Below are 21,776 nucleotides of genomic sequence, written 5' to 3' on the forward strand. Positions count from 1 at the left end.
TAGGAGCTAATGTACCGCTGCCCGGTGCGGTGTGCGGGGAGGCATTACATGCAGTAAGAATCAGAGACATGTTAAACTAAAATATTGTGTTTCAGGAAAAGGGCATCTTGTTTTGGTGTCTGGTTTCTGGGCAGGCTTTTCCACGTTATAGGAAGCTCTTTCCTGATCCTGCTTTCTGGAAGCACTTTTATTGAAGAAGCCTTTATGGACTGCTGTTTGCACGGCAGTTGTGAACTGCAGTGATTTTTAGGATCAGATAGATCAAACTAGTCCATTTCTGCATGTGAAGGGAGTTTAAACATCCAAACCCTCTATTAATATTTCATCAGTGAATGGGCAAAGGAGCTGAAAAATGGGAGAGAAGAGCCCCCTTGCCCCTCTTCTTAGCAGCAGAGATGTGCTTACACTTTGTGTGTGTTCACAGGGCAACTTGCTGTGCTGATGCATGGGCTCAGAATTATGGAATTGCCCATTTGTGGCATTTTAGTGCCAAAAAGCATTCCCAAACCTGCTCCCCATCTCTCCCCAGTGTACTCATGGAGGACTTGGGAGAGCTGGGAAGTGAAAGCTTCACAAAGAAATCTCCTGCCCAAGGTTCATCCAGGTGCCATGTAGCTGTGTATGTGTTTAACCTTTGGAAGCTGTGCTCCGGTGCTTTGCTCCCGAGCAGGGGCAGCTGTGCTGGGCACTGCTTTGGGAGGAAGATAGATTAAAAACTTCATTGAATCCTCTGGAAGGCTGAGACTGTAAAGTTGAGTAACCTATTAAAATTTACAGCGCAAGGCATCAAAACAGAGGAGAAGTGCACATGTATAAAGTTTAAAGCATCCTTATAAAAAGCCGGAAACCTAACACTGCATTCCTACAAATTATTCCCTTAGCAAACATTTTTATTTCCAATTAGTAAAAGAAAAATTGCTAATTTGCTGCAGTTGGACAGGCCTGACGTCTCAATCTGCAAAGTGTCAGTGCTGTGAAAGGAAATGTTTCACACTGTGCTGGAGAGAGAGAGCTGCTCTAAAGAGGGTCAGGGCATTGGGCCCAGAAACCAGATTGACTGGCCATCGTGCTAAATTACTCACACAAGACACACATTGTCTGCGGTGCCAGCTCCAGAGTGCTCACTTTCTCATTCTTTCCCTTTTTTAGCTGGTGCTTGGGGAGGAGGTGAGAGGATGGCAGGGACAGCAGGAGGGGGGCTGTGCTCAGCTGCAGTGAGCGGTCCCATCCTCTGCTCCTGGCTGAAGGTGGGGACCGCAGGTGAGGTGGAATACCCCTCTGAGCCGTCTTTGAGCCTTTGGGAACCAATGTTATCGATGGTGTGGGAGGTGGGTTAAGGTTGTGCTGGAGATAAAGGCTCAGGCTGCTGCTGAACAGCCCCTCTGTATCCTTAACAAAACCAAGCAGCAGCAGTTGTTTTATGATGGTTGTAGCAGTATTCCTATGTATGAGAGGAACAGATTTGTGTGATGTGGCTTACTGTGTGAGGGGTGTAAGCCTTGAGAGCTGCTGGAGGATGCCAGCGACATGGCAAAGGGGTGGGAAAGAGAAAGGAGCAGGAAGAAAACAGGGCAAGGCTGCAGGGACACAGCAGGTACAAAAACCCATCAGTATTCTTCAGCACTGCTGTGGTTCTCTGTTTGAAAGACCTGTGTTGTACTTATTTCATGGTCTCATCAAGAGCCCTTGAATCCAAACAAGTGTTTTGAGTGTATTGCAATAGCTTAACCAGGATATAAACCTGCATTTTGTGGAATTCTACAGTGATCTGAATCATCCCACTCACTAAAGAGTGATTGCTGGACCTTTCCTGAGAGATTCAGTAGGCACCAGCTTGGATTTTTATGGCTTCACCTGGTTATTTTCCTGTTATGCAGCTGCCCGGGGCAGAGCTGAGGCTGACAGATTGCCAGGGCTCATTTTTGTGTGGTACAGGCCGGCATTTGAATTGGAGTGATGATTATCACTTTTTTGTTAATCCTGTATTAAAAAAGAGGCAAAGATCAAGTTCCCAAATAACCACTGCTTCCTAAACGGCAATCTTCTTACCTCCCTGTGAAAGAGCTCATCGCGCTTCTGGCTCCCTGCTGCTGCGCCCACCTCACCTCCTGCTCTAATTGTGTGTGTGGGGAGGGTGCAGCGGTGCTGTCCTGAAGGTGTGAAGTGTTGCAAGCTGCAGACGCTGGATTCATCGTGACGGGCAGCGCGTTGCAGTGCTCAGGTGGGTAACAGGGCAGGCTTTGGGCATTTCTCAGTGAGTCTGTCGCGAGAGCCCTGTCTTTTGCTGAGGTGCTGGTACCTCTTGTGGAGCAGCCCCCGTGCCAGACGGACGTCTGAATTTCCCCTTCCTTTCTACGGGGAGGCAGCGTGAGGCAAGCTCTGCTTTATTTGTGCTAAAACCCTTGCACTGGACCCAGAATTCCAGTCATTTCTCATTTACAGAAGCAGCTTTTAGCTGTGCCTGGAAGGAAGCTGATGCACCTTGACAGAACAGCCTCCGAGCCCCTTCTCCAGCCAGACAGGTTCTGGGTTTCTTTCTGCTGATAATCCCATCAGGACCTTTGTTTTCTGATAAAGCTGGATTCCACTGGAGAAACCCAAACACATTAGAGGCTCCATTACACCCTCTGCCTGCTTCTTAAAACCTGCCCTGCGCTTCCTGTGCGTTAAACAGAGCAGATGCCTGCTCGGTTCCTCTGTGGCACAGGCCAGCCCAGCCATCACGGTTATTACTGATAGCTGTGTACAGCTGCCACGATAAGGCAGTAACATTTCCAATGTGTCCTTATTAAAAAAGCCAGGAAAGGAGCTTGCCTTCAGCCAGGCCGCTGTGGGCTATGAATGTGATGGTTTCTTTGTGTCTGAAGATGCCATTCTAATAGTCAGTTCCCAGCTTCTTCATTCACGTGGAGCTCAGCAGGCAGTTGTGTGTGAGCTGATACGGAGACGCTACTTCTGAGCTGATATGAAGAGAGGGAGAGAGAGAAAAAGCGGTTTATTTTGGGTTCCAGGTTTGAATGTCACAGTGGAAGGCCAAGTATGTGCTTCCTTTCGGAGCCGGGCCGTTCACAGCGCTTAGTGCCAGAACAGGGAGCTCCAGCGCTTTGTGCATGAAACCCAGCCCAGATCCAAGAAGTAGTTTCCTCTGAAGAGGCACATTCCAGCATCTGGCACAGGGAGGAAGGGAAAGGAGGGAGTGATTCAAACTTCTGGGACAGTTTGGGAGGCTTTTGTTGGGGTTGGGAGGAAAGACGTGTGAGCCACAGCCTGTACGGAATGGGTGAGGAACCGCAATGGCCTCCATTTAGGTTTTCATTCTCTTTGCCTCTTCTGGGGCAGAACTTTACCCTGTGCAAGTTGGAGAATAATTTTAAGGCCAGGTTGGACGGGGCTTGAAGCAGAAACCCCCCATGGCAAGGGTTGGAACTGGATGAGCTTTAAGGTGCCTTCCAACACAAAGCAGTCTGGGATTCCATGAAGAAGGGAATTGTATGGGAAGCAGCAATAGATACTCACAGTTCTTCCTTTTTAAAATCATCATCCTGTTGTCTGTAGGATTCAGAGGCTGAGCTGTGGTGGATGAGCTCTGAGGCTGGCCGGTTAGCCTGTGTGCTGGAGGGAGCGGGGCTTGTGGTTCACGGAGCTTCCAGGGGGAAGGATTTGGGGTATTTCTCCAGACAAATGCAGTCAAAAGCCCCAGGTCCCCACGAGTCTCTTGGCATTTCTGTGTCTGTCAGCTGGTGCAAAGAGGGTGCTGCTTGGTACGGGGTGAGCTTCTCCCCATGTATGCAGACGTGCACCCCATGCCAGGGGTCAGAGCTGGCAGCAGAGTTAGCCTGGATGCGGTGTTCCTCCTGCATCCTCATCCACACACTTTTTCCTCAGCTCCATAGGACTGGAAGTGGTCCAGGCACTTTACATATGCAAACACCTCCACCTCCAAGCTTCTGCTGCATCACAAGGGGCTCATTCTGTCAATCAGGCCACAGGCATGGAGCACAGCAGCATCCCTCACCACAGAGGGTCACTTTGAACTTGTTTCCCTGCACCTGGGAGCTTGTGGTGCGTGCTGGGGAGGGAGGTCGGAGCCTTCCATCCTATGGAGTTTCCTGCTTGCTTTTTTTCCTTCTTTCTTTCCTTTCTTGCAGGCCTTTAGTGTCCTCCTTTAGGCCAAAACAACACATCCATGTTCTCCACAAATTGTTGCTACAATTACAGCTGTGTGTGGCCACACAGAGATGCTTTGGAAACCAGATGTCACATTTTCTAACCTCTGGTACAGGGGTAGTGGCTGGCCACATAAACTGTACAGCGCATTCATTTATCTTCTTATGGAAGTGGCTTTGATGTTCCCAAACAGCAAATTGTCCTTTTGAGAGGATTTGCCTAATTTCCTCTTGCTTGCGGTCCTCCCCGTGCTGTTTTTCCTCTTATTTGATAATCAGGTGTAAGCCTGACCACTGCATTCTGCATTCTCTAGTGCAGCCAACGCTATCACATGGAAATGCCGCTTGAGTATGGGCCCTGACCGCTTCTGCAGTTGGCTTTGGGGTGGTAGATGCTTGCTGTGGCTCCTCTCTCACGTAATATATCAATTACTGGTATATTAGTTAATGTTTCAGTCAGTTATATTCCCAATACATGCAGAGTCTACAGAGCCCTTTGGGCTTTGCCAGGAGAGAGGTAAAACAGCGAATGTGAACCAGTGAATTCTGACCTGAGCTGGAGGGGTTTTGTTATCCTTTTTCCTCCTTTTGCTCAGGCAGCTCTGTTACAGCGGAGGGGACAGTTACACTGCGGAGAGATAAGGCGGGCTTCAAAGTCTGAATAGATGTGTGTATAGTTCTGAGCTTACTGGGGTCAAAGGTGTTTGCATCTGAGGAGGAATCACGGCCTTATTGTTAAGATTAGGTCTAAGGAGCTTGAAACTCAATTTCTAAATGCCAGAGACTGAGGTTTGGGCTCATCTCCTCATTTCTTGTCTCAGTCTTGTCTGTAAAATTGGGATAGTAATACCTGCCTCTCTGTTCTCACTGTTCTTCCATTGCCTTTCCTTATTTCACAGGGTCCTTCGGGCAGACTCATCTTCCTACGTTCTGTATCAGTGACACAGCTGGGCTTCAGCCTGAAGTCCTTGTGCCCCTGATAACAAACAGTGGGGAAACTCAGTCAGACGTAGCGCTGTACCAGGAGGTTCAGTCACACGGTGCTTGGGGCATCCCCATTACCTGGAAATATCAAATGTGGGGAATCACAAAGGAAAACTTGTCCCTGTCTCCACTTTGAAGTCAGTGGCTTATTGGCACTGGGTTTTTTCCTCATGAAAGTGATGGGGTTTGTAACTGAGGTTCTCTCAAGTCTACCTGCTCAAAGGTAAGTGCTGGCTTGTGCAGCCACATCAGGGATTTCTTCAGGTAAATTATCAGATCAAGGTCAACGTGTGCCCCCTTACCCTGCTGCAGCTAACAGTAGTGTTGTTTGTGAAGCAGCTGCTGGTTATCATTGGTGAGGAAATGTCTTTGATTTTTATAGCTCCTGTTATCTGAAACTAATAAAATCACAATGCAGTGACAAGCCGAAGGTCATCTCACCTCCCTGCTGAGGTGGGTAGCGCTCAGCAGAGCTCAAGCTGACACACTCTTTTTGTCTAATAGGCACCGTAAAGAGAAGTTTGTGAATGAAGGACGTAAGTCAAGGATGGATCCATCCTTCCATTCACACTTAAACTCAAGTTTTCCTTTTCTGTTTTCACATACTGCCCCAGAAGAGAACAGAAATCAGCGTATCTCAGGCTCAGTCAGGTACCATTTCAGTTAACCAAGCACTGGGGTGGTTGTGAGCCACTTTTGAAACCCCAGATCTAATAGAAAATCTATTGAAACACTCAACTGTTCACCTTCCAGGGAAGCTGTTGTGCCAAGTGCAACGTAAAGAGACAGCAATAAATCAGCGCGCTATGCACCTCAAATAGATAATCAATTTAATTGAAAGCATCAATAATCGTAGTTTGACATTTATTACCCTGTGGATGTTTTATCTTTTAGGCTAGGGGACAGCAGGGCAGTGATGAATGCCAGGCCTGCCATGGAACACAATTATGTGGTGCAAGCAGAAGGATTTTATATTCTGCAGTCAAATTCATAATTGAAGCAGATTGCAGGAAATCTGTGAGAAATAAATGCCTATAACTGGAATGCCTATAACTTGAATTCCAGTGTTGAGATCATGTTGCAAATGCTGCCTTGTATATACAGGCAGGCTGAGAAAATCGGGGCTGTTTAGCCATGGAGAAAGAGAAGCTGCGTGGAGACCTCAGAGCAGCTTCCAGTGTCTGAAAGGGGGTTCAACAATGGTGGAGAGAGGCCTTCATCATGCTTTGTCAGTCCCTGAACTGTAGCTGGTTTACAAACCAGATCAAAGTGAAGCTATAGACACCTCCGATGACATTCCCTCCGCAGCAGCACTGGAGCTGTTCCCGGCCTTATGCCCTTGAATGCTCCAAACACCAATTCCTACCTGTGGAAGGGATCAGCAGCCCAAGTTAAAAACGCACTTACTTCCTTTTGGACTCCCTGAATTCCTGTCTCCAGAAACTGGATTGAAGTTGCCACCCACTCTGTGTCTGGCTGATTAAATAAAATATTGACCTTTTCCAAACACAATATTATCATTCCAAGCATAATATTATCCAGTTCTGTCCCAGATTGTTTCTCCAGCTCTTAAAAGGGAGCTCACCTGGCACCCCCTATCAATTCAGATAAACCAGCACTATATGCTTTTTGAATAAGAAACTCTGTGCCCATGTCTGAAGTTAGTCTGCAGACTAATTCTGTATTCACTTTGCTTTATAGAGAATATAATCTACTTCATGTTATGTCTAAAGAGAGGACGATAAAGTGCCCTTTTCTGTCCCTCTGTTGTTTCCTTCCCCTGCACAGAACGTTACTACAGGGAATTCCTCTCCAAGTTAAGTTGCCAACTCAAAGTAAGGACTTACCCTCTATCTGAGCAGCCGTGCACCTTGAGGACAAGTGAAAAGAGGGGCACGTACAATAGCAGAAAGCGTTCTTATTGGCACAGATCATCCCATGAAAGAAACACTAGAACAGGAGATTCCCCTCCCACTGGAGCCCATGGAAGGCTCTTCAGAGCTTCACTTTATCACAGACTTATTCTGGTAAATGAAATGAGTGTTGGGGGAGGTACTGTTCCCTCGAGCTCTGGGGCAGGCCCCCGTGGTGGCTCTGCCACTCACCAATATATGCCCGCAATATCCGCATCTTCCCTAAAATAAGTGAGACTCAAACGTCTCGGCATCAGCCCGATGTTTCTCTTCCAGTTCTTCTCAGGCTTTAATGGCCCATTTTTCTTACTGCATCGCACTGACTGGCTATGACCTTGTCATGTTAAAGTGACAGCTAGGTTATCCTGCTGATGGGTATCAAACTGACATATCCCATCCTGTCTGTCGGAGTGCCAGGCAGGGATGCATTCCCAGACAGCCTGCACTCCCCCTTGACTGTACCGGCTATTAGGAGAGCTGCTGTTTTCATTCCCTCCTTTCACAGTGTGAGCAGCAACGCTGAGCTGCTCAATGAGACAGTGCATTTCCCTCTTCAGACCTTTGAAATGGGTGGGAACGCTGCATATTGGCTTTATTTTCCTTCAAGTGTGATTAATGATCAAAAATGTACATGTCACAGCTTAGCTATTTAGCTTCGGTGCACTACTGTGGGTACACTGAAGGCCATTATTTTGATGGAGCTGAGGATAAGCTCTACATACAACTGCAGTTTACTGAGCTGGGGTTTTGGCAAGTTCTGTACGCACTGAAGTGCAAGTTGGCTTCTCTGTTGTGCTTGTGATTTGACATGCATGTGGGGAAGTAGAACACTCAGCTCAGCAAAGCCGTGTGTTGCTTGGGCAGGGAAAAGCCTTGGCTTTTAAAGCAAGACAGGCAAGAAGGCTGTGAAAAAGTGTATTTGTCATACACTCCTTAAACATGGTAAACCCATTCATAACTCTTATCAGTGTCTTTTGAGGCTGTGAGGAAGAGAATGGAATGAGGTCATTTTTCTCTGTTCTTTCTCAAATTGGGAACTGTGTAATTAGGTTTAAATAAGATGGAGGCAGTGTTCTCCGGATGGATGATGGGAGAAGCCCAAGCAGTCTGGGGGCCTGCAGAAGAGACTCTTTTACCTTCTTACATCTAATCCCAGTCCTGTTTGGCAGCTGTACACGTGGAGAAAGCAAAGTGCTGGGGCTGTTCCTGTATAAAAAGTGCTGTTTCCTATAATATTGGTGCCAATCAGCTTTAGCATCAATGGCAAGACTGTGATAAAGGGGATTTTGTGAGGAAAGAAAGGAATAGTGTTGATGTTGCTGTGGTTTGAAGGTACTTTACATCTGCTGCTGAATGGAGAAGGGCAGGAAGCTCCTGAAAGTCTTGCTGGAAAAGAATGTTACCCCAAGGATGGGGCAAATCAGTCAATAGGTGTGTATGAAGCTCACCCAAAGGGAGGCACGAGTGACTGGTGTTCCAGTAACAACTTATTCCAGGGGCTGGATTTGTTAAATCGTTTCAATGCACTTCTTCCCTCTGAGGGTATTTTCTAAGATACCCTCATCACAACAGGTATGATGAGATGCTAAGATTGGAGTGCATTGCCTTGTATAGATGCCATTGTGTGTCCTGGATAGAAAGGCTGCAATTTAATACGAAGTACGAGCTCTTCGGCTGCGACCCAGAGGTCCCCATACGTCAGATGAAGCACATGTCAGCGCTGCCATTACAAGATGATGTATGATCACTCTTTATTTACTTATGATTATTGCTGATCATCTTAACAAACAGGTTATCAATAGGTGAAGTACAGAGGAAGTTCATTTATATTGTTCTGTCAATCTCAAGGTTATTTTTATAACTAAAAAGGGTCAAGAACAGGAGATGGATGGATGGATCATATGTGACTGAAGGTAGCCACCCAATCCGTTTACATGGCTGCAAACAGCAGAGCTTTATCTGTTAACCAAAACATTGCACTTCACTCTTCAAGATGATTTTTTGCTCAGATAAGAAATAGCTCTTGCTGCATGAAGTGATTGTGTGCTGAGTGGCAGGCACAATCTGGGGTTGATGGCCCCCAGCTTCCGTTCTCCTACTGTTCTCTCTGTGGTTGGAATGAAGGTGTAACTGGTTTGCAGCTCAGAAGCACGTTGTGTCAGGGCAGCTCATATTTTATTCAGCATAGAAGTCTGCAAGGAGCATTCCCAGGTTTGAGGATGAAGAGATGGGGTAAATACAGGTACAGTTCAATGCTAGGAACTTGTGTTTTAATCCTTAGACTGCTCAGCATTAGGCACAGAGAGAGGTGCCCCTTCCATCTTCTCAAAATTCAGTTTTATGATGAAATTTCCCTTCAGGAAAAAGGAACTTCAATATTTGTAAGAGTGGGGTTTTTTTAAAGAAAATTATGTCCTATTGGCCATTTCTGAGAGGTGTTGAGTGAGCAAAATACTGGGCAAAAAACTTATTAATTGGGACTTCTCTCAGGAATCCCTGCGCATTGCAAAAGGGGTGCCCTGGGTGAGCTCTTACTGTGTAAATGTCTCTGCTCCAGGGTCCTTAAAGAGCTCATTTGCTGTAGCTGGTAAAACCTCTTTGCTTCCAACAGTCATAGTAAATAGATGGTTGCTAAAGGTGACGTTGGATTGCTCAAATAGAGAAGAAGAATGGGGAGAGGTAGATGAGGTGCCATGTGAAAGGGAAAAGCATCTCCAGCCTGGATCCCAGGGGCACGTGGGGTGAGTGGAATAAGTTTTCTTTTAGCAAACCTGCCAAACTCTCAAGTGCGTTTCTCGTGCTCATTAACGCTGGGCTTTAAGAACCCGATAAGAATGCAATATAAAATCAAAGAGCCCCTAAAGACTCTGAGATTATATTTAATACTCTCCTATCACCAGTCCCTGAGTGCTTGGCAAGAGAAACGGTGACATTTACTAATCAGTACCCTCTCTTATTTGTCTTGGCTGGAAGTCTCAAGTCCTCAGCTTATTGGAGTTACTACAAATGCTCTCCATTAGATTCTGTGGAACTTCCTGGTATTTGCAGTTGAACTTGATGGCAGTGTCCTGGAGGAGTTATGTCTTTAAGAGGTGATACAGAACTTGCCATGCCATGTATGTAAATGGGGGGTGCGTTTTATTCTTAACGCTTGACATTAATTTTCCCTCTTAACATTAACGACCCACAGCATTTTCCTGCTCCTTTTGGGATGCACAAGTTTGTTTGATGTGATGATCAGGAGCTGTTTCTTACTACAAGGTGGCTTTGGATGTTCCTTTCTTTTGAACACCCTTTGGAATCACCTGTAATTGTTCAGCTGATGTAAACTGCATTTTGTTCTCCCGAAAGCTGGCAAACGGAAGAATTCCTGTAAAGCCACAGCGGACACAAGGCAGGAGTAAGTGCAGAGGTGCTCCCTATGGGAAGTCACCACTGTTTCCCTCCTGATTTTGATCACTCTTCCTGCAGCACTGGACCACCCTTTTGTTCAGACTTTCAACTGAGAAATAAATGGTTATAAAATGGTCTGTGGAGTGCATACCATGGCTTTGCAGGCTGTTACTGGTCTGCAAACCACAGTTTGGCTGCTCTACAGTGTTCCCAATTGTACTGGGGTTGCCCTTAGCAGTGAATGGTTGGTTTATTCTTTATACTCTTTTCAGCCCTTCGCTTGTTTCTTGCCAGTCAGAGTTGTGCTGTTCATCCTCCTTCACTCACCAGCCAGGAGAGGAAATTCTTCCTCCTAGACAAGAGCTTTCCTCTTAATTCCAGGCACATTCGTTTCAAATTCCCAAGGCAGGATATTGAAAATTTCCTCAAGTTAACAGGGCTTCACAAATTCACTTACTATAGAAAATGTGAAATTTTGGTAAATTGGTGTCCAGGAAGTGCTATAAAATCCCTGGATTTTATAAATTTCAGCCAATGGGAAAAGTTCCCAAGTGCTGAAATGGGTTTCTGAGGGTTCCTTCTCCCTCTGTCTTTACTACGAAAGAGCATCACCTCTGTGACTTTGCTGTTGGAGGGGTCTTAGCTGGTGTGTTTTAAAGGCCAGTTCCATCATATCAGGATATATGATATGATAAGATGCGATATATCTGGACGCTGGTTTAAACATTGATGTGCTTCAAGTCCTACTGACTTCAGCATTGATGTGTTAAGGTCTTACTAAAGGAACAGATGACAGTGCAGAACATGTTACTGAAAAGTGCTATTATCTGCTTCTATGGAATTATGGGGCATCCTCTTCTGTTTCCAACTCAGAGCAGCTATGGAATTCCTTCTTAAAAATCAAGACTCACAGGGATGCAGCAGGGGCAGGTTCTGGTCTGTCATCTTCTGCGCTGTCAGAGCCTGCTGAAGGCATCAACCATGCCGGTTTCAGTTTGGGTTTTGTGGGTTTTTTTCCTTTAAATGACAGTTTATCTGAGCTCAGGGAATGAATGGATAACGTTACTATTTACATAAGCTCATTGTGATCTGTCTGGGTAATGTAATCAAATTAGGGTTAACTGCAGCTGGAGAATGCCAGCTTGTAAACTGTTTTTCAAAACGAATCACATGGTGTTACTTGACATGTTTAGAATACTTTCGGGAGGCTTTGCACAAATTATAGCACATCCCGGACTGATGGGACCGAGGCAGGATTCTGTTGCCACCAGTTCGCTGAACCCAGGAAATGGGATGTAGGGATTCATCAGCAGGCAGACCCTGCACCCCGCGTTTCCTGGCGGCTGCTGCTGACACGTTGTCTGTCTTTTGGCTAAAAATCAACATATCAGTTGATAGAAAAAGCATCTGGTGTAAATCTGGGGAACGTTTAAGAACATCTGTGTGAACTGCCAGAGCGCAGCCCGCGGTGCGCACCAAGCCTCTATTTAGTCTTAGGGCATTTTGTGTAAGATGAAGTCCAGCCTGAGCTGAACTTACCCCATGAGTAGCTTTTCAAAGCATCTTTTGTTATTCTTAGTAATAAACATCGCATCTGGTACTTACTTTCCCTCTTTCTCCCTCTCCCATTGAATCAGGAGGTGCTTTTTGCATCAGCAGCACCGCACTGTCCCGTTCTTTGGCTGTGGGGAGTGATTTCAGATCTGTCTCTGAGGATATCAGGCCATGGGCTATGTCCAAGCTAACTTAGTCCCATACTGTTGAATTCTGGACATAATCCCTTTTCCTTTTTAAGCTCCAGGATTTTCAACTGTGAAGGAAGGATAGGAAATGCCGTTTAAAGTTGCTCCTGGTCTCCCACTACTGGTAAAATACCTTTTCCCACACAAACTGTTCTGATAGTTTGCATGGCGAGATGGTTCCATTAGATCTAAAATACACCCTGGCTCTGGGGTTTGTTTCCCCACAAGTTCTCTAGCAGAAGGAAACTGAACAGATATTTCACCTTGTCAAAACTCAACCAGTTTGCGGTGCTCTTCCTGACCACGTACATAACCAGCCCCTGATGCTTTCCCATGGAAGTACCAGGTTTGAATGTGATGAAATACTTCCTACAGAAATTCTGTTCCTTAAGAATTATGAAATTTGGGATTTGCTCTGAATTGAAATGGGGGAAAAATCCTGTTTGAGCAGCAGAACTTGCCCCTTGCGCACAGATCTGTCCAAACCAACACAGGGAAGCTTGTGTTGGCATTTAGATTCAGACTCAGGAATTCCTGACTCTTAAGCCTGTTTATACAGGACTATACCACAGCCCCATTTGCACTTCATTTTAGGGTTTTTTTTTTCCCCTCTACGTTTATGGCCATGTTGGGTGGGTGGATTATGCACTCTGAATGCACATGCTTAACCAATTGTATTGAATGGTGTTTTGCCTCTAATAATTACAGTTAAGTGTCTTCATTTGGAAGCAGCAGTCTTCCATGAAGGCTTTCAAGTCATTTAGCACAGGCATATTTATATTACAGCTTGGAGAGTTTCATGGCCTAATTGTAAAGGTTTTGGGGGTAAATGTACCCGGATCCACAAGTGCTCTGGGCTCGGGAATGGTCAGGGATTGCGCAGCAACCTGGAGACGCGTGCTCCTGATGCTTCCAGTAATTCAGGGTGAGATTTCAGCACGTGGATGTGCACACACAGTGCAGGAACACACAGGTTCTAACTGCTCTGGTGTTCACCTCTTGCTCCTGTTTGCTTTCAGCTGCTTTCTGAACCGCAGTTTCAGTATCTATTAGAGCGGTTGTAAAACAGGGGCTGGTTCAGGATCCTTGCTGTGTAGAACATGAGCTGTTGTTATTGCAGCTGAGCTGGGAGATGTTTGCCAGCAGTTTGGAAAGCTGTGAATTGGTCCATGTCACCTGGGCATGGGCAAAGGGCTCCAAGAGCTTGGTGCCAAACCCTCAGCTGCCGAAACACCGCGGAGCTTCTTTGGGCCTTCGTTTATTACTATGATTATTTTAAGTGAGGTTCCTTTGCAGTATATAGCCATTCTCATCATATCTTGGGTTTCCTGGCATTTTGATTTCTGTTCCGTGGAGCTTTTTCCTGCTATTTGGTAGCCAAAATACAGTGCCTGGGTCTGGAAGTCCTGAGTACCTTGAGCTCATCCTAGTGCTTGGGTGGATGTTAAACCTGAGACACCTGAGATCCCCACTGAGGGCAGTGAAGCTACGTAATATGAGTCAGGCTGCTTGATCGGGTCCTTGTTGAGTACATTTATCCTGATGGGGCTATGGAGCGTGATAGAAAGTGGAGGTACTTGACCCCCGAATGCCCACAGACCTCAATCTAACCTGAGGTAGAGCACGGCAGAGATTTCATGACTTGTGTCACCGCTCCTCTGTTGGAGGAGGCATTAAAGAGCTTCCTGCAGCTGCTGGAAGCACTGAGGTACCGAAGCATCCCATGGTCAGCCCCTGTCCCTGGGACACGCTGCTGGTGGGCTGCTGGCAGCTGGATTTGGTCCCCACTCTGCTCTGGAGGATGTGCTTTTGGAGAGCCCGCAGGTCTCCATCCTCTGAGTACCCGGAGCCCACATCACCTGCCACTGGGGAAAGAAAGGCATCTTCCCATCGGCTGAAATCACTTACAGGAGTTACAGAGAACATTAAAACTTGTGGGAGAAAATGATGGTAGTTCTGCTATAATCCTTTCATCTGACTCCCAAAACGTCTGTGTTGCTCTGTTGCCGTTGGGAGTTTTGACCTGTAAAACCAAGGAAACAAACCGTGTATTCTCTTACAACAGTTACAATTCAGCTGAATTTTGCTTCTGTTTTGTTTTTTCTCAGCAAATGCTGACTGATCCCGAGGTGACCTCCCAGGAGGGCAACATAAAAAAGGTAGGACATGGATCAATCTTATCCAAACTGTTTTACTGCCTGGCTCTGAGATGCAGCTCGGCACTTCATTTGCTCCTCCTGCTGCTGAACAGAGGTGTGTGTCGTGACAGCGTCGTAAAAGGGCTCCAATATTTGCTGCTGCTTTTCTGGATGAAGTGTTGTGCTGCTGTTGGCATCTTTTTCTGTCTTCTTGCGATTCCAGTCCTTACGAAAAAGAAAAAGGAGTTTAAAGTGCTCCTTGATTCAGCTACAACATAAACAGCTCCGAGTCCAAAGTGAAAAACCTCATTTACCTCTTTTCCAGTAAAAGAAAATGTTGGTCCTTTGTTGAAAGTGCTAAATTTTTAGAGGTCGCCTCACCATGTAAATGTGGCTTATGTGGAGTCCAAGGGAAAAGGAATAGATATATAAAAGGATAAAGTTTAACTCATGTGATGTATTACCAGTGCTTTTCATCACATTGTGATGCTTAAACTGTAATACTGACCAGAGAAAAATGTGTTCCAAATACAGCCCAGCTGTCTAAATCTCTTCCTAGTGGCTGTGAGGCAGCCTCAATGCCGCATACTTCAGTAGCCAGGTTGCTATTTTGGTTGAGGTTATTCTCAGTAACACTAAAATCACATTATTTCCATGGCTGTCTTTGGTTAACAGCTTTACTGGAGTAAAGTGTTACAAGTCGTATTTGATTGTGGGCTCTCTGGATGTGTGTGTCTGTGTTGAGATGAGGAGGTGGCTGTCCTTTGCATCTGCAGTTGTCTCATAGCGGGTGTTCACAGCGTCCCTCGTAACACAGGAGTACTTGCAAGTGGAAGGTATTTGAAATTGGGACTTGCAGCAACTGCCATTTTTATTCACCCATTGGAGGTGAGCGTCAGTGCTGCTGCTTAACTGAAAGCTAAAAGGAAACACTTGTTTCCCTCTGCCGAACAAAGTGAAATGTAATACTTGTCCGGCTCCAAAGTCACTTTGGGAAAAGACATTCAGACCCATGTCCGGTGCGGAGCGACTCTTCTACCCTGTGGAAACCCCCAGCCTTGCCTTGGAAAGCCAGGCTCCCAACATGAAACATCCTTTGACCATCCCATGACCTTGCACGGGACCTGTCGCAGCGCTGCTGAACTTTTTACCTTGCTCATCTCCATAACTCATGGGGTGTTGGTCTCTGCCTCTGTGGGATCCTTTTGTCTGGACAGACGCAGTGACAAGGTGGCAGGTTCGTATTATCACAACGCGCTTGTCAGGCGGATGGGGGGAATTCTCCCCTGCTCGGCTGGCTCTTTGTCAGTCTTTAATGACAATATCACAAACAAACTCTGTGTCCCTACCTCGCAGGATCTGCAGGACCCTAAAGACAGCAGGCTGTGTGTGAGACAAGGGTAAAAGGAAGCGTTAGACTGGCAGCTTTACGTGTGCAATGCATGGGTTTGCACTTAAATCTCATTCAGATGAGAATGCTGCAGAAACGACAGGTCTTTGAAAGGTACTGTGTGTCCTGAAATCCCCCCTGTACAGCGGGTATAGAACTGGACAATTAGGGTATCTGACAAGGGGAGGAAGGACTGGCCTTCCACTTCTGTCTTTTAAATGCATTGTAGAGAAGCACCAGTGGGAGTTTATGAGGTGATAAATTTATTGAAGGATGGGCAGTAGGGTTTTACAGCTCGGGTAAGAAAGGTCAAAGCAGTAAGGTAAAGAGTTCAAGTCTAAACTTTATGGCTTGTGACAAGACTGCTGCTAGACAGCTTTTCAGTCAGAAGAAAATGAAAAATAAGGAATGAAAACTCCTTCCTTGCAGTTTTTGTGCTGCCTGGAATTGTTCACAAGAGGTGCGCGGGCATTGTGCTCCGGTGGCACAAAACCCTCCTGGGGGAAGAGCTCCTTTTCTAGCCTCTCTATATCACTCAGTTGTCATATCCCTGAAGACACAAAGAGTTGAGATTTGACTTCAGTTTATTCCTGTTCCTTCAGACATAAGTTGGTGCTGAGAAGGTGACTGAAGACAAATGTAACTGTAGTGGGTGGGCTGATTTAAACCAGGGGAGGAGGAGGATGTTGGAACCAGAAGGACTGTAATGATTGGTGGCTCCTTTGGCTGCTGCACCAGGGGTTCAGAATTGGGCAGTGACAAGGACTAGAAGGAGAAAAAAATTCCTAGAGTGGAGAGAAAATCTGAAATAAAAAGCAAATGGGGGGAGTGTGGGTGTGTGTAAGTGTGATGGTGTGAGAGGCACAGGAAGGTGCTCAGGAAGCATCTCTGCTTGGAAACTGCCCCGGTGTTTGTTCTGCTCTTCATCTGCCAGGCCAAAAATGCTCTGAAATAGCTGTTCATACACTGAAAGGCGGTGAAAAGTCTGAAGATGCAGCAGAGCAGATGCAGACACTGTTATACTGGACACTGAAACAGGCCCTCTTTTGGCTCAAAGCAAAATAAGAAGTATTACCCCACTGTGCCCAGTATTTTTGAGTTTGTATTACTGTTATTTCTGCGGGGACCACTAACACTGGGGAGCTGATTTATTTGTTAGTGGTTGTCTCACAAGAACTCAGATTTCTAGCAATGTTATTAAAGAACCTGCACCCAGGGTCATTTTTCTGTATGTGGAAATGCCACAGACTAAAACGTGGTGTGCTCTGAGTAAGTTTTCTTTTTATCTGCTGTGCTTGCTGATACTCAGTTTAACTTGCACAAATATCCATCAGCTCCTCATCCTGCTTCTTTAATTTGAACGAATTGATTGTGGGAGTTGTGCTAAAATGGGAGATTCCCTCTTTTTAGTGACCTGAATGTGTGCATTCAGAGATGTGCGCAGATCTGTAAGTTATACCTGTGGGTATATTGCCCCTGCTCCCAAACGTCTCTTTTTTCCAGGCCATCTTCCTGCAGCCTGTTTATTTTGCTTAGAGAGCAGCTCACGTGCTCCCTTGCTCTGCATTTTCTATGCTTCTCCACTGCGTTTAATACCAATGGCTTGTTACCATTATCTTCATTGTCATTTTGATTTAACTTTGAGAGGGAGATGAAAGATTCAGACTTCCTCCGGCAGGAAGCAAGGCCAGTGTCCATTACAGGACACCTTTTTTCCCAAGGAGCAGTGCTGGGTGTATTTATCTCCCCTCTAAAAGTCACTTTGGCCGAGGGTTCGAGAATCACGTTGAAGGAGGCTCTGTGCAGAGCTCCTGGCTGTGGTGACAAGAGACCTCAGGGACTTCTCTTCAGTAGACTCTCTATTTAGTTTCTGTTTACTTAGAGGGAATAGCCTGAGGGGCTACTGGAGAGAAAACATCTGTGGGAGATAATCTATAGAGTTATCTATCTATCACTCTTGTCGACCCTGTCTCCCTTGAGAGCAAGCTGAGAGACTTGTAATAAAAAGGCATCGCTGAAGAGGCTTTAGGGACAAATAAAGAGACATGTTAAGGGCCAGCTGAAAAAGGATAGAAGACATTATTAAAGCTCAATAGCCGTCTTATCAAAATCCAATAGGATAGGCATTTGGCAAAAGGCTTTAAATTTATTCTTTGACTTTCTCGAGAGCTTGAATTTATCCATTAACGAGAATGAAGCATGCAGGGAGCGGGAGATGCTATCAGCTTCAAAAGAGTGGGATTCAATCTGGCATTATACAGAACACCACAACAAAAACTGAAGGCAGAACCCATTTTTCCCCCCGCTTTGGCTGAGTTCATACTCGCGCTGCAAAATACCAGAAGCTGGTAACATAATGGTGGTGTCACTGAGCGGAGGTAATTTGGGCAGCAGTGATTTATTCTCGACTCCCAAATCACACAGATTGGTTTTAAAAACAAAGTTACTGTTAGAAAACTGAGTGAGATCAGAAATCCTGACCTCTTAGAGAGCAGCAAGTTGTAAACAGAAACCTGGGTGGATGGAAAGCTTTTGCTCCTAAAACAAAAGTAGAAACCAACTGATGTTTTGCCACTGCAGATGCAAAGCGGGATGGGGCCATAAATCTCTCCAGGTTTATTATTATATACAAAATGCTACAGGTCACAGGAACCATCTGATACTTCAGGAACACATTGTTCCCACAAGATGATTGATTGATAATTATGATAATTTGCAAAATGATTATTTGGGTATTATAACCATAGCTTGTCCCTCCGGATTGCTGTGAAGACATTTTCTATATCATGGGCCGTCAGAAATGGCCTCTGGCAACAAGGGATATGGAGAGGTCTGGTCAGTCTGTCCCAGCGGGATCTGTAGGACTGATGAATGATGACCCAGAGGAGTAAGAAATCAGACTTCAATAAGCAGTCAGGAAGGTAGTTAGAGAAGAGCAAGGGAACTGTTAACTGTCTTTTGTGGAGCAATTACGAGCTGGGCCATACAGCCCCAGGCCTGAGCACAGCCTGTCATAACATTATACATGCAGAGATTTCAAGTGGAGCCTTCGAAGTTCCTGGGTTTGCAGCACTTACACACAGTGCGTTTGCATTTGGGAGCTACTAGGTATCTATTTATTATCTATGTCTAATAAAAAGCATTTTATAACTGTCAGTCAAGATTTCAAAATCCAGCTTTCAGTGAGATTTGTTCATCTCTCAGTTGTGTATGTTGAAGAAGGAAACCCCCAGCTGTAGTGGGGTTAAAACAGATTCCATACTGAGAATTTACACTGTTAACCAGACCGATCTTTTTAATATCACCTGCTTTTGTGTGCTTAGATTGTGCTTAAGAAAGGAGAATGTGGTGTTAAAACACACTGAGAACTTGAGGATGGCGCCCGGACCTGGGGGGTAACGGTGCTCCCCAAACCCCTGTGAGGTCCTGTAGCCATACCCAGGCAGCACAGTTGAAGTCCAGTTGCAGCGCGATCGCTGTCTTACAGTTACTGTTTCAGAAAGAGCTTTAATTTGCCTGGTTTATAGGTTGTATCTTTCCAAACTAAAGGTATGTTTAGTTGCCACAAACAGAGGCAGCTTTGAGTTGATTTTTATAATCTTTTCTTGAATAGGCTTGCGTCATTCCAATAAGCCCTGGACAAAAGAGTGGACAGTTGTCTGAGTTCTTTTTATAACATTTCTCTCTTTCTATTGTTAGAGAGCTGCTAATAAAAGAACCAGGAGTCCATTAATTCAGTGAATGAACATATAGTAAAGTCAGTTCCCTCTTGAGAACAATAATGTTGCGGTCAGCTTAGGTTGCCATGGAAACCAAGTACTTCTAAGAAGTTTGCATCCTTGATTTTGCTGAAATGAAGCATGTAAAGTGAAAGAAAGGTGTAAGCTGGCACAGAGGCGCCAGCGGAGAGCGATGGCGAAGCCATCCTGCAGGAACAGCGCTGTACGTTTCATCTCTGGGATGCAGATGTTTGGGCTTGATCGTATTGTGTGTGTGTGTGTGTGTGTGTGTGTGTATGATAAATGAGTCCATAAAGAGGTCTCGGGGTGGTTGAACCCAGAAATCAGGGCAAGTGAAGAGGAGCAGCAGTGGTTAAGTTTGCTCTCTCCATGTCTCCAGTATGTTCAAGTCAAGTACAGCTGATGTGGTGTTAACAGTGTGCATCAGCACGGGCCTCTTCTTTCAGGAGGGCAGAGGGTGAGGGTGGTTAATGGTGATTTACCATGTTCTCTCTTTGCAAGTTAATGTAAATATGGATACGGTGTAAGCGCCTCATACGACTTTCATTAAGACCTTTGTGTAAAGGAAGTTGGTTTTTTTCCTCCCTCCCACTCTAGGCAAGTTCATACTGAATCACTACAGTGTGAACCGAATGCAAGGACATTGATTTGTTCTTTTAGCCCTAATTCATAGCCTGCCGTCTTACTTTCTTGAACAAGTGATTGCTGCAGCTGAGAGGGAAGTGTCCAAATGTGCTGCTGGGCTATTTATACCCATTGCTCCAAATGACATGCATCTCTCTTGAACAGTATCTCTTAAGATAAAAGTGCCCGCTTAACTTGAGGCAGTGAGTTACTAGAGGTCACCTTGTCTTGTAATGCATCTCAAACATAAACCCCACAGGTTGTGTGGAGCCTCAAGCTATTACAGAACCAGTGATGCTCTGTGGGATGTGAGAGGCAGGAGGCTGTTCCCTCGACAGAACTGACCCACTCGCACTGGTGATCTGCTGTGTCTCAGCAGGAAGTATGAGTAGCGGAGTCATAGAACCATAGAATCCCAGGCTGGTTTGGGTTGGAGGGGCCTTAAACTGATCCAGTGCCAACCCCTGCCACAGGCAGGGACACCTTCCACTAGAGCAGCTTGCTCCAAGCCCCGTCCAACCTGGCCTTGAACATTTAAGTCAAGTCCAAACTGCTGTCCTGTTGAATCCCTGTGTCCAACTGGTGGTTGGCTTGAGAGGGAAAAAGCCAAATCCCCTCCACTACTCATTTATAGGAAGCGTCAGAGTTGTATCTTGGCACCAGGGCAACCTCGTGTCATTGGGGCAGAAACGGTAACTCGTTAGCTCGCTGGCCAGGTAATTAATTCCGTGCCTGTTTTGGGGAGTAGTTTGGAGTGTCTGGTGCTCTGCTGATGGGTATTCACAGCAGAGCCTGGTGGGCTGCAGTGGCCCAGCCCCTCTGCAGAGCAAAGCAAATAAAGGAGACTTGTTCAGACATCTTGGCTGAGCGATCAGTTCTGTGAATAATGTTGTAAAGTATATATATTATATAGCGAAGAGCTTCCTAAAGAGTGTGAAACCCACATGTGCTAGCGGTGAGCAATGTACTTTGCATTCGCAAGCACATATTAACAGCTTTAACACTTTTCTCACAATCCATCTTCTCTTTCTGTGTGTAAACAAAGTTAATTTCAGTGATTCCTTGTTGAAACCCACGTGCGAGATCGTATGTGAAATGAAAGCCACTCTACATGCGCGCCTGCTCCTTGCAATCAAGATCCGCTGTTAATTGTTTGCATACCTTTGACTCGTTTTGCTGCTCGCAAGAGGAGCTGCGCACTGAAAGGCTGGCATTTACGTGCTGCCTGTAAGACGATTACTGGCGAAAGAATATTCGGGATGATGAGGAGGTATTACAGCCTCTCCTCAGTTTAGGAATGCCAGAATGCCCCAGAGATCCCCATGAATCTGCTGCCAGCCGGCCCCTGTCAGAGCTGAAGGCAGCACTGTCTGGAGCCCAAAATCAACTTCAGGAAGGTCATGTGAAAGAAAATCCTCAGTCATCAGGAAGCCCTTGGCCCCGTGGCCTTTCTGACATTTTCTGACAACCCTTAAATCACCAGAGCAGACAAAACATCACCAATTTCGGAATGATGGCCTCTGGGATTTCAGAACTGTCGTTAACTTGGAAGGTAACCGAGTGTGCCAGGAGAGGTATTCCCAGGATTAGGGCTGGACTCAGAACCACATGTGGGATGGAGCGGCACGGGACCGTGTCCGGTACGGCGGCAGAGGAGGAGCTGCTGCACCCCTATGCCCGTGTCTT

General features: G+C 45.9%; 1 protein-coding gene across 2 annotated transcripts in view; it reads left to right on the forward strand.

Moving 5' to 3' along the window:
- Positions 1-21,776, forward strand: part of PRDM16 (PR/SET domain 16) — a gene marked incomplete at both ends in the record, with an annotated part of 259,353 nt that overhangs the window by 121,698 nt on the left and 115,879 nt on the right. For both annotated transcript variants that reach the window (XM_080631354.1, XM_080631355.1), the window contains one exon: positions 14,307-14,357. In XM_080631354.1, coding sequence (XP_080487480.1) covers positions 14,307-14,357 — 51 coding nt within the window. The remainder of the gene's footprint in view (positions 1-14,306; positions 14,358-21,776) is intronic.

The sequence above is a fragment of the Psittacula echo genome (genome assembly GCF_963264785.1).
Source record: "Psittacula echo genome assembly, chromosome: 17".
In the NCBI taxonomy this organism is placed as follows: domain Eukaryota; kingdom Metazoa; phylum Chordata; class Aves; order Psittaciformes; family Psittacidae; genus Psittacula; species Psittacula echo.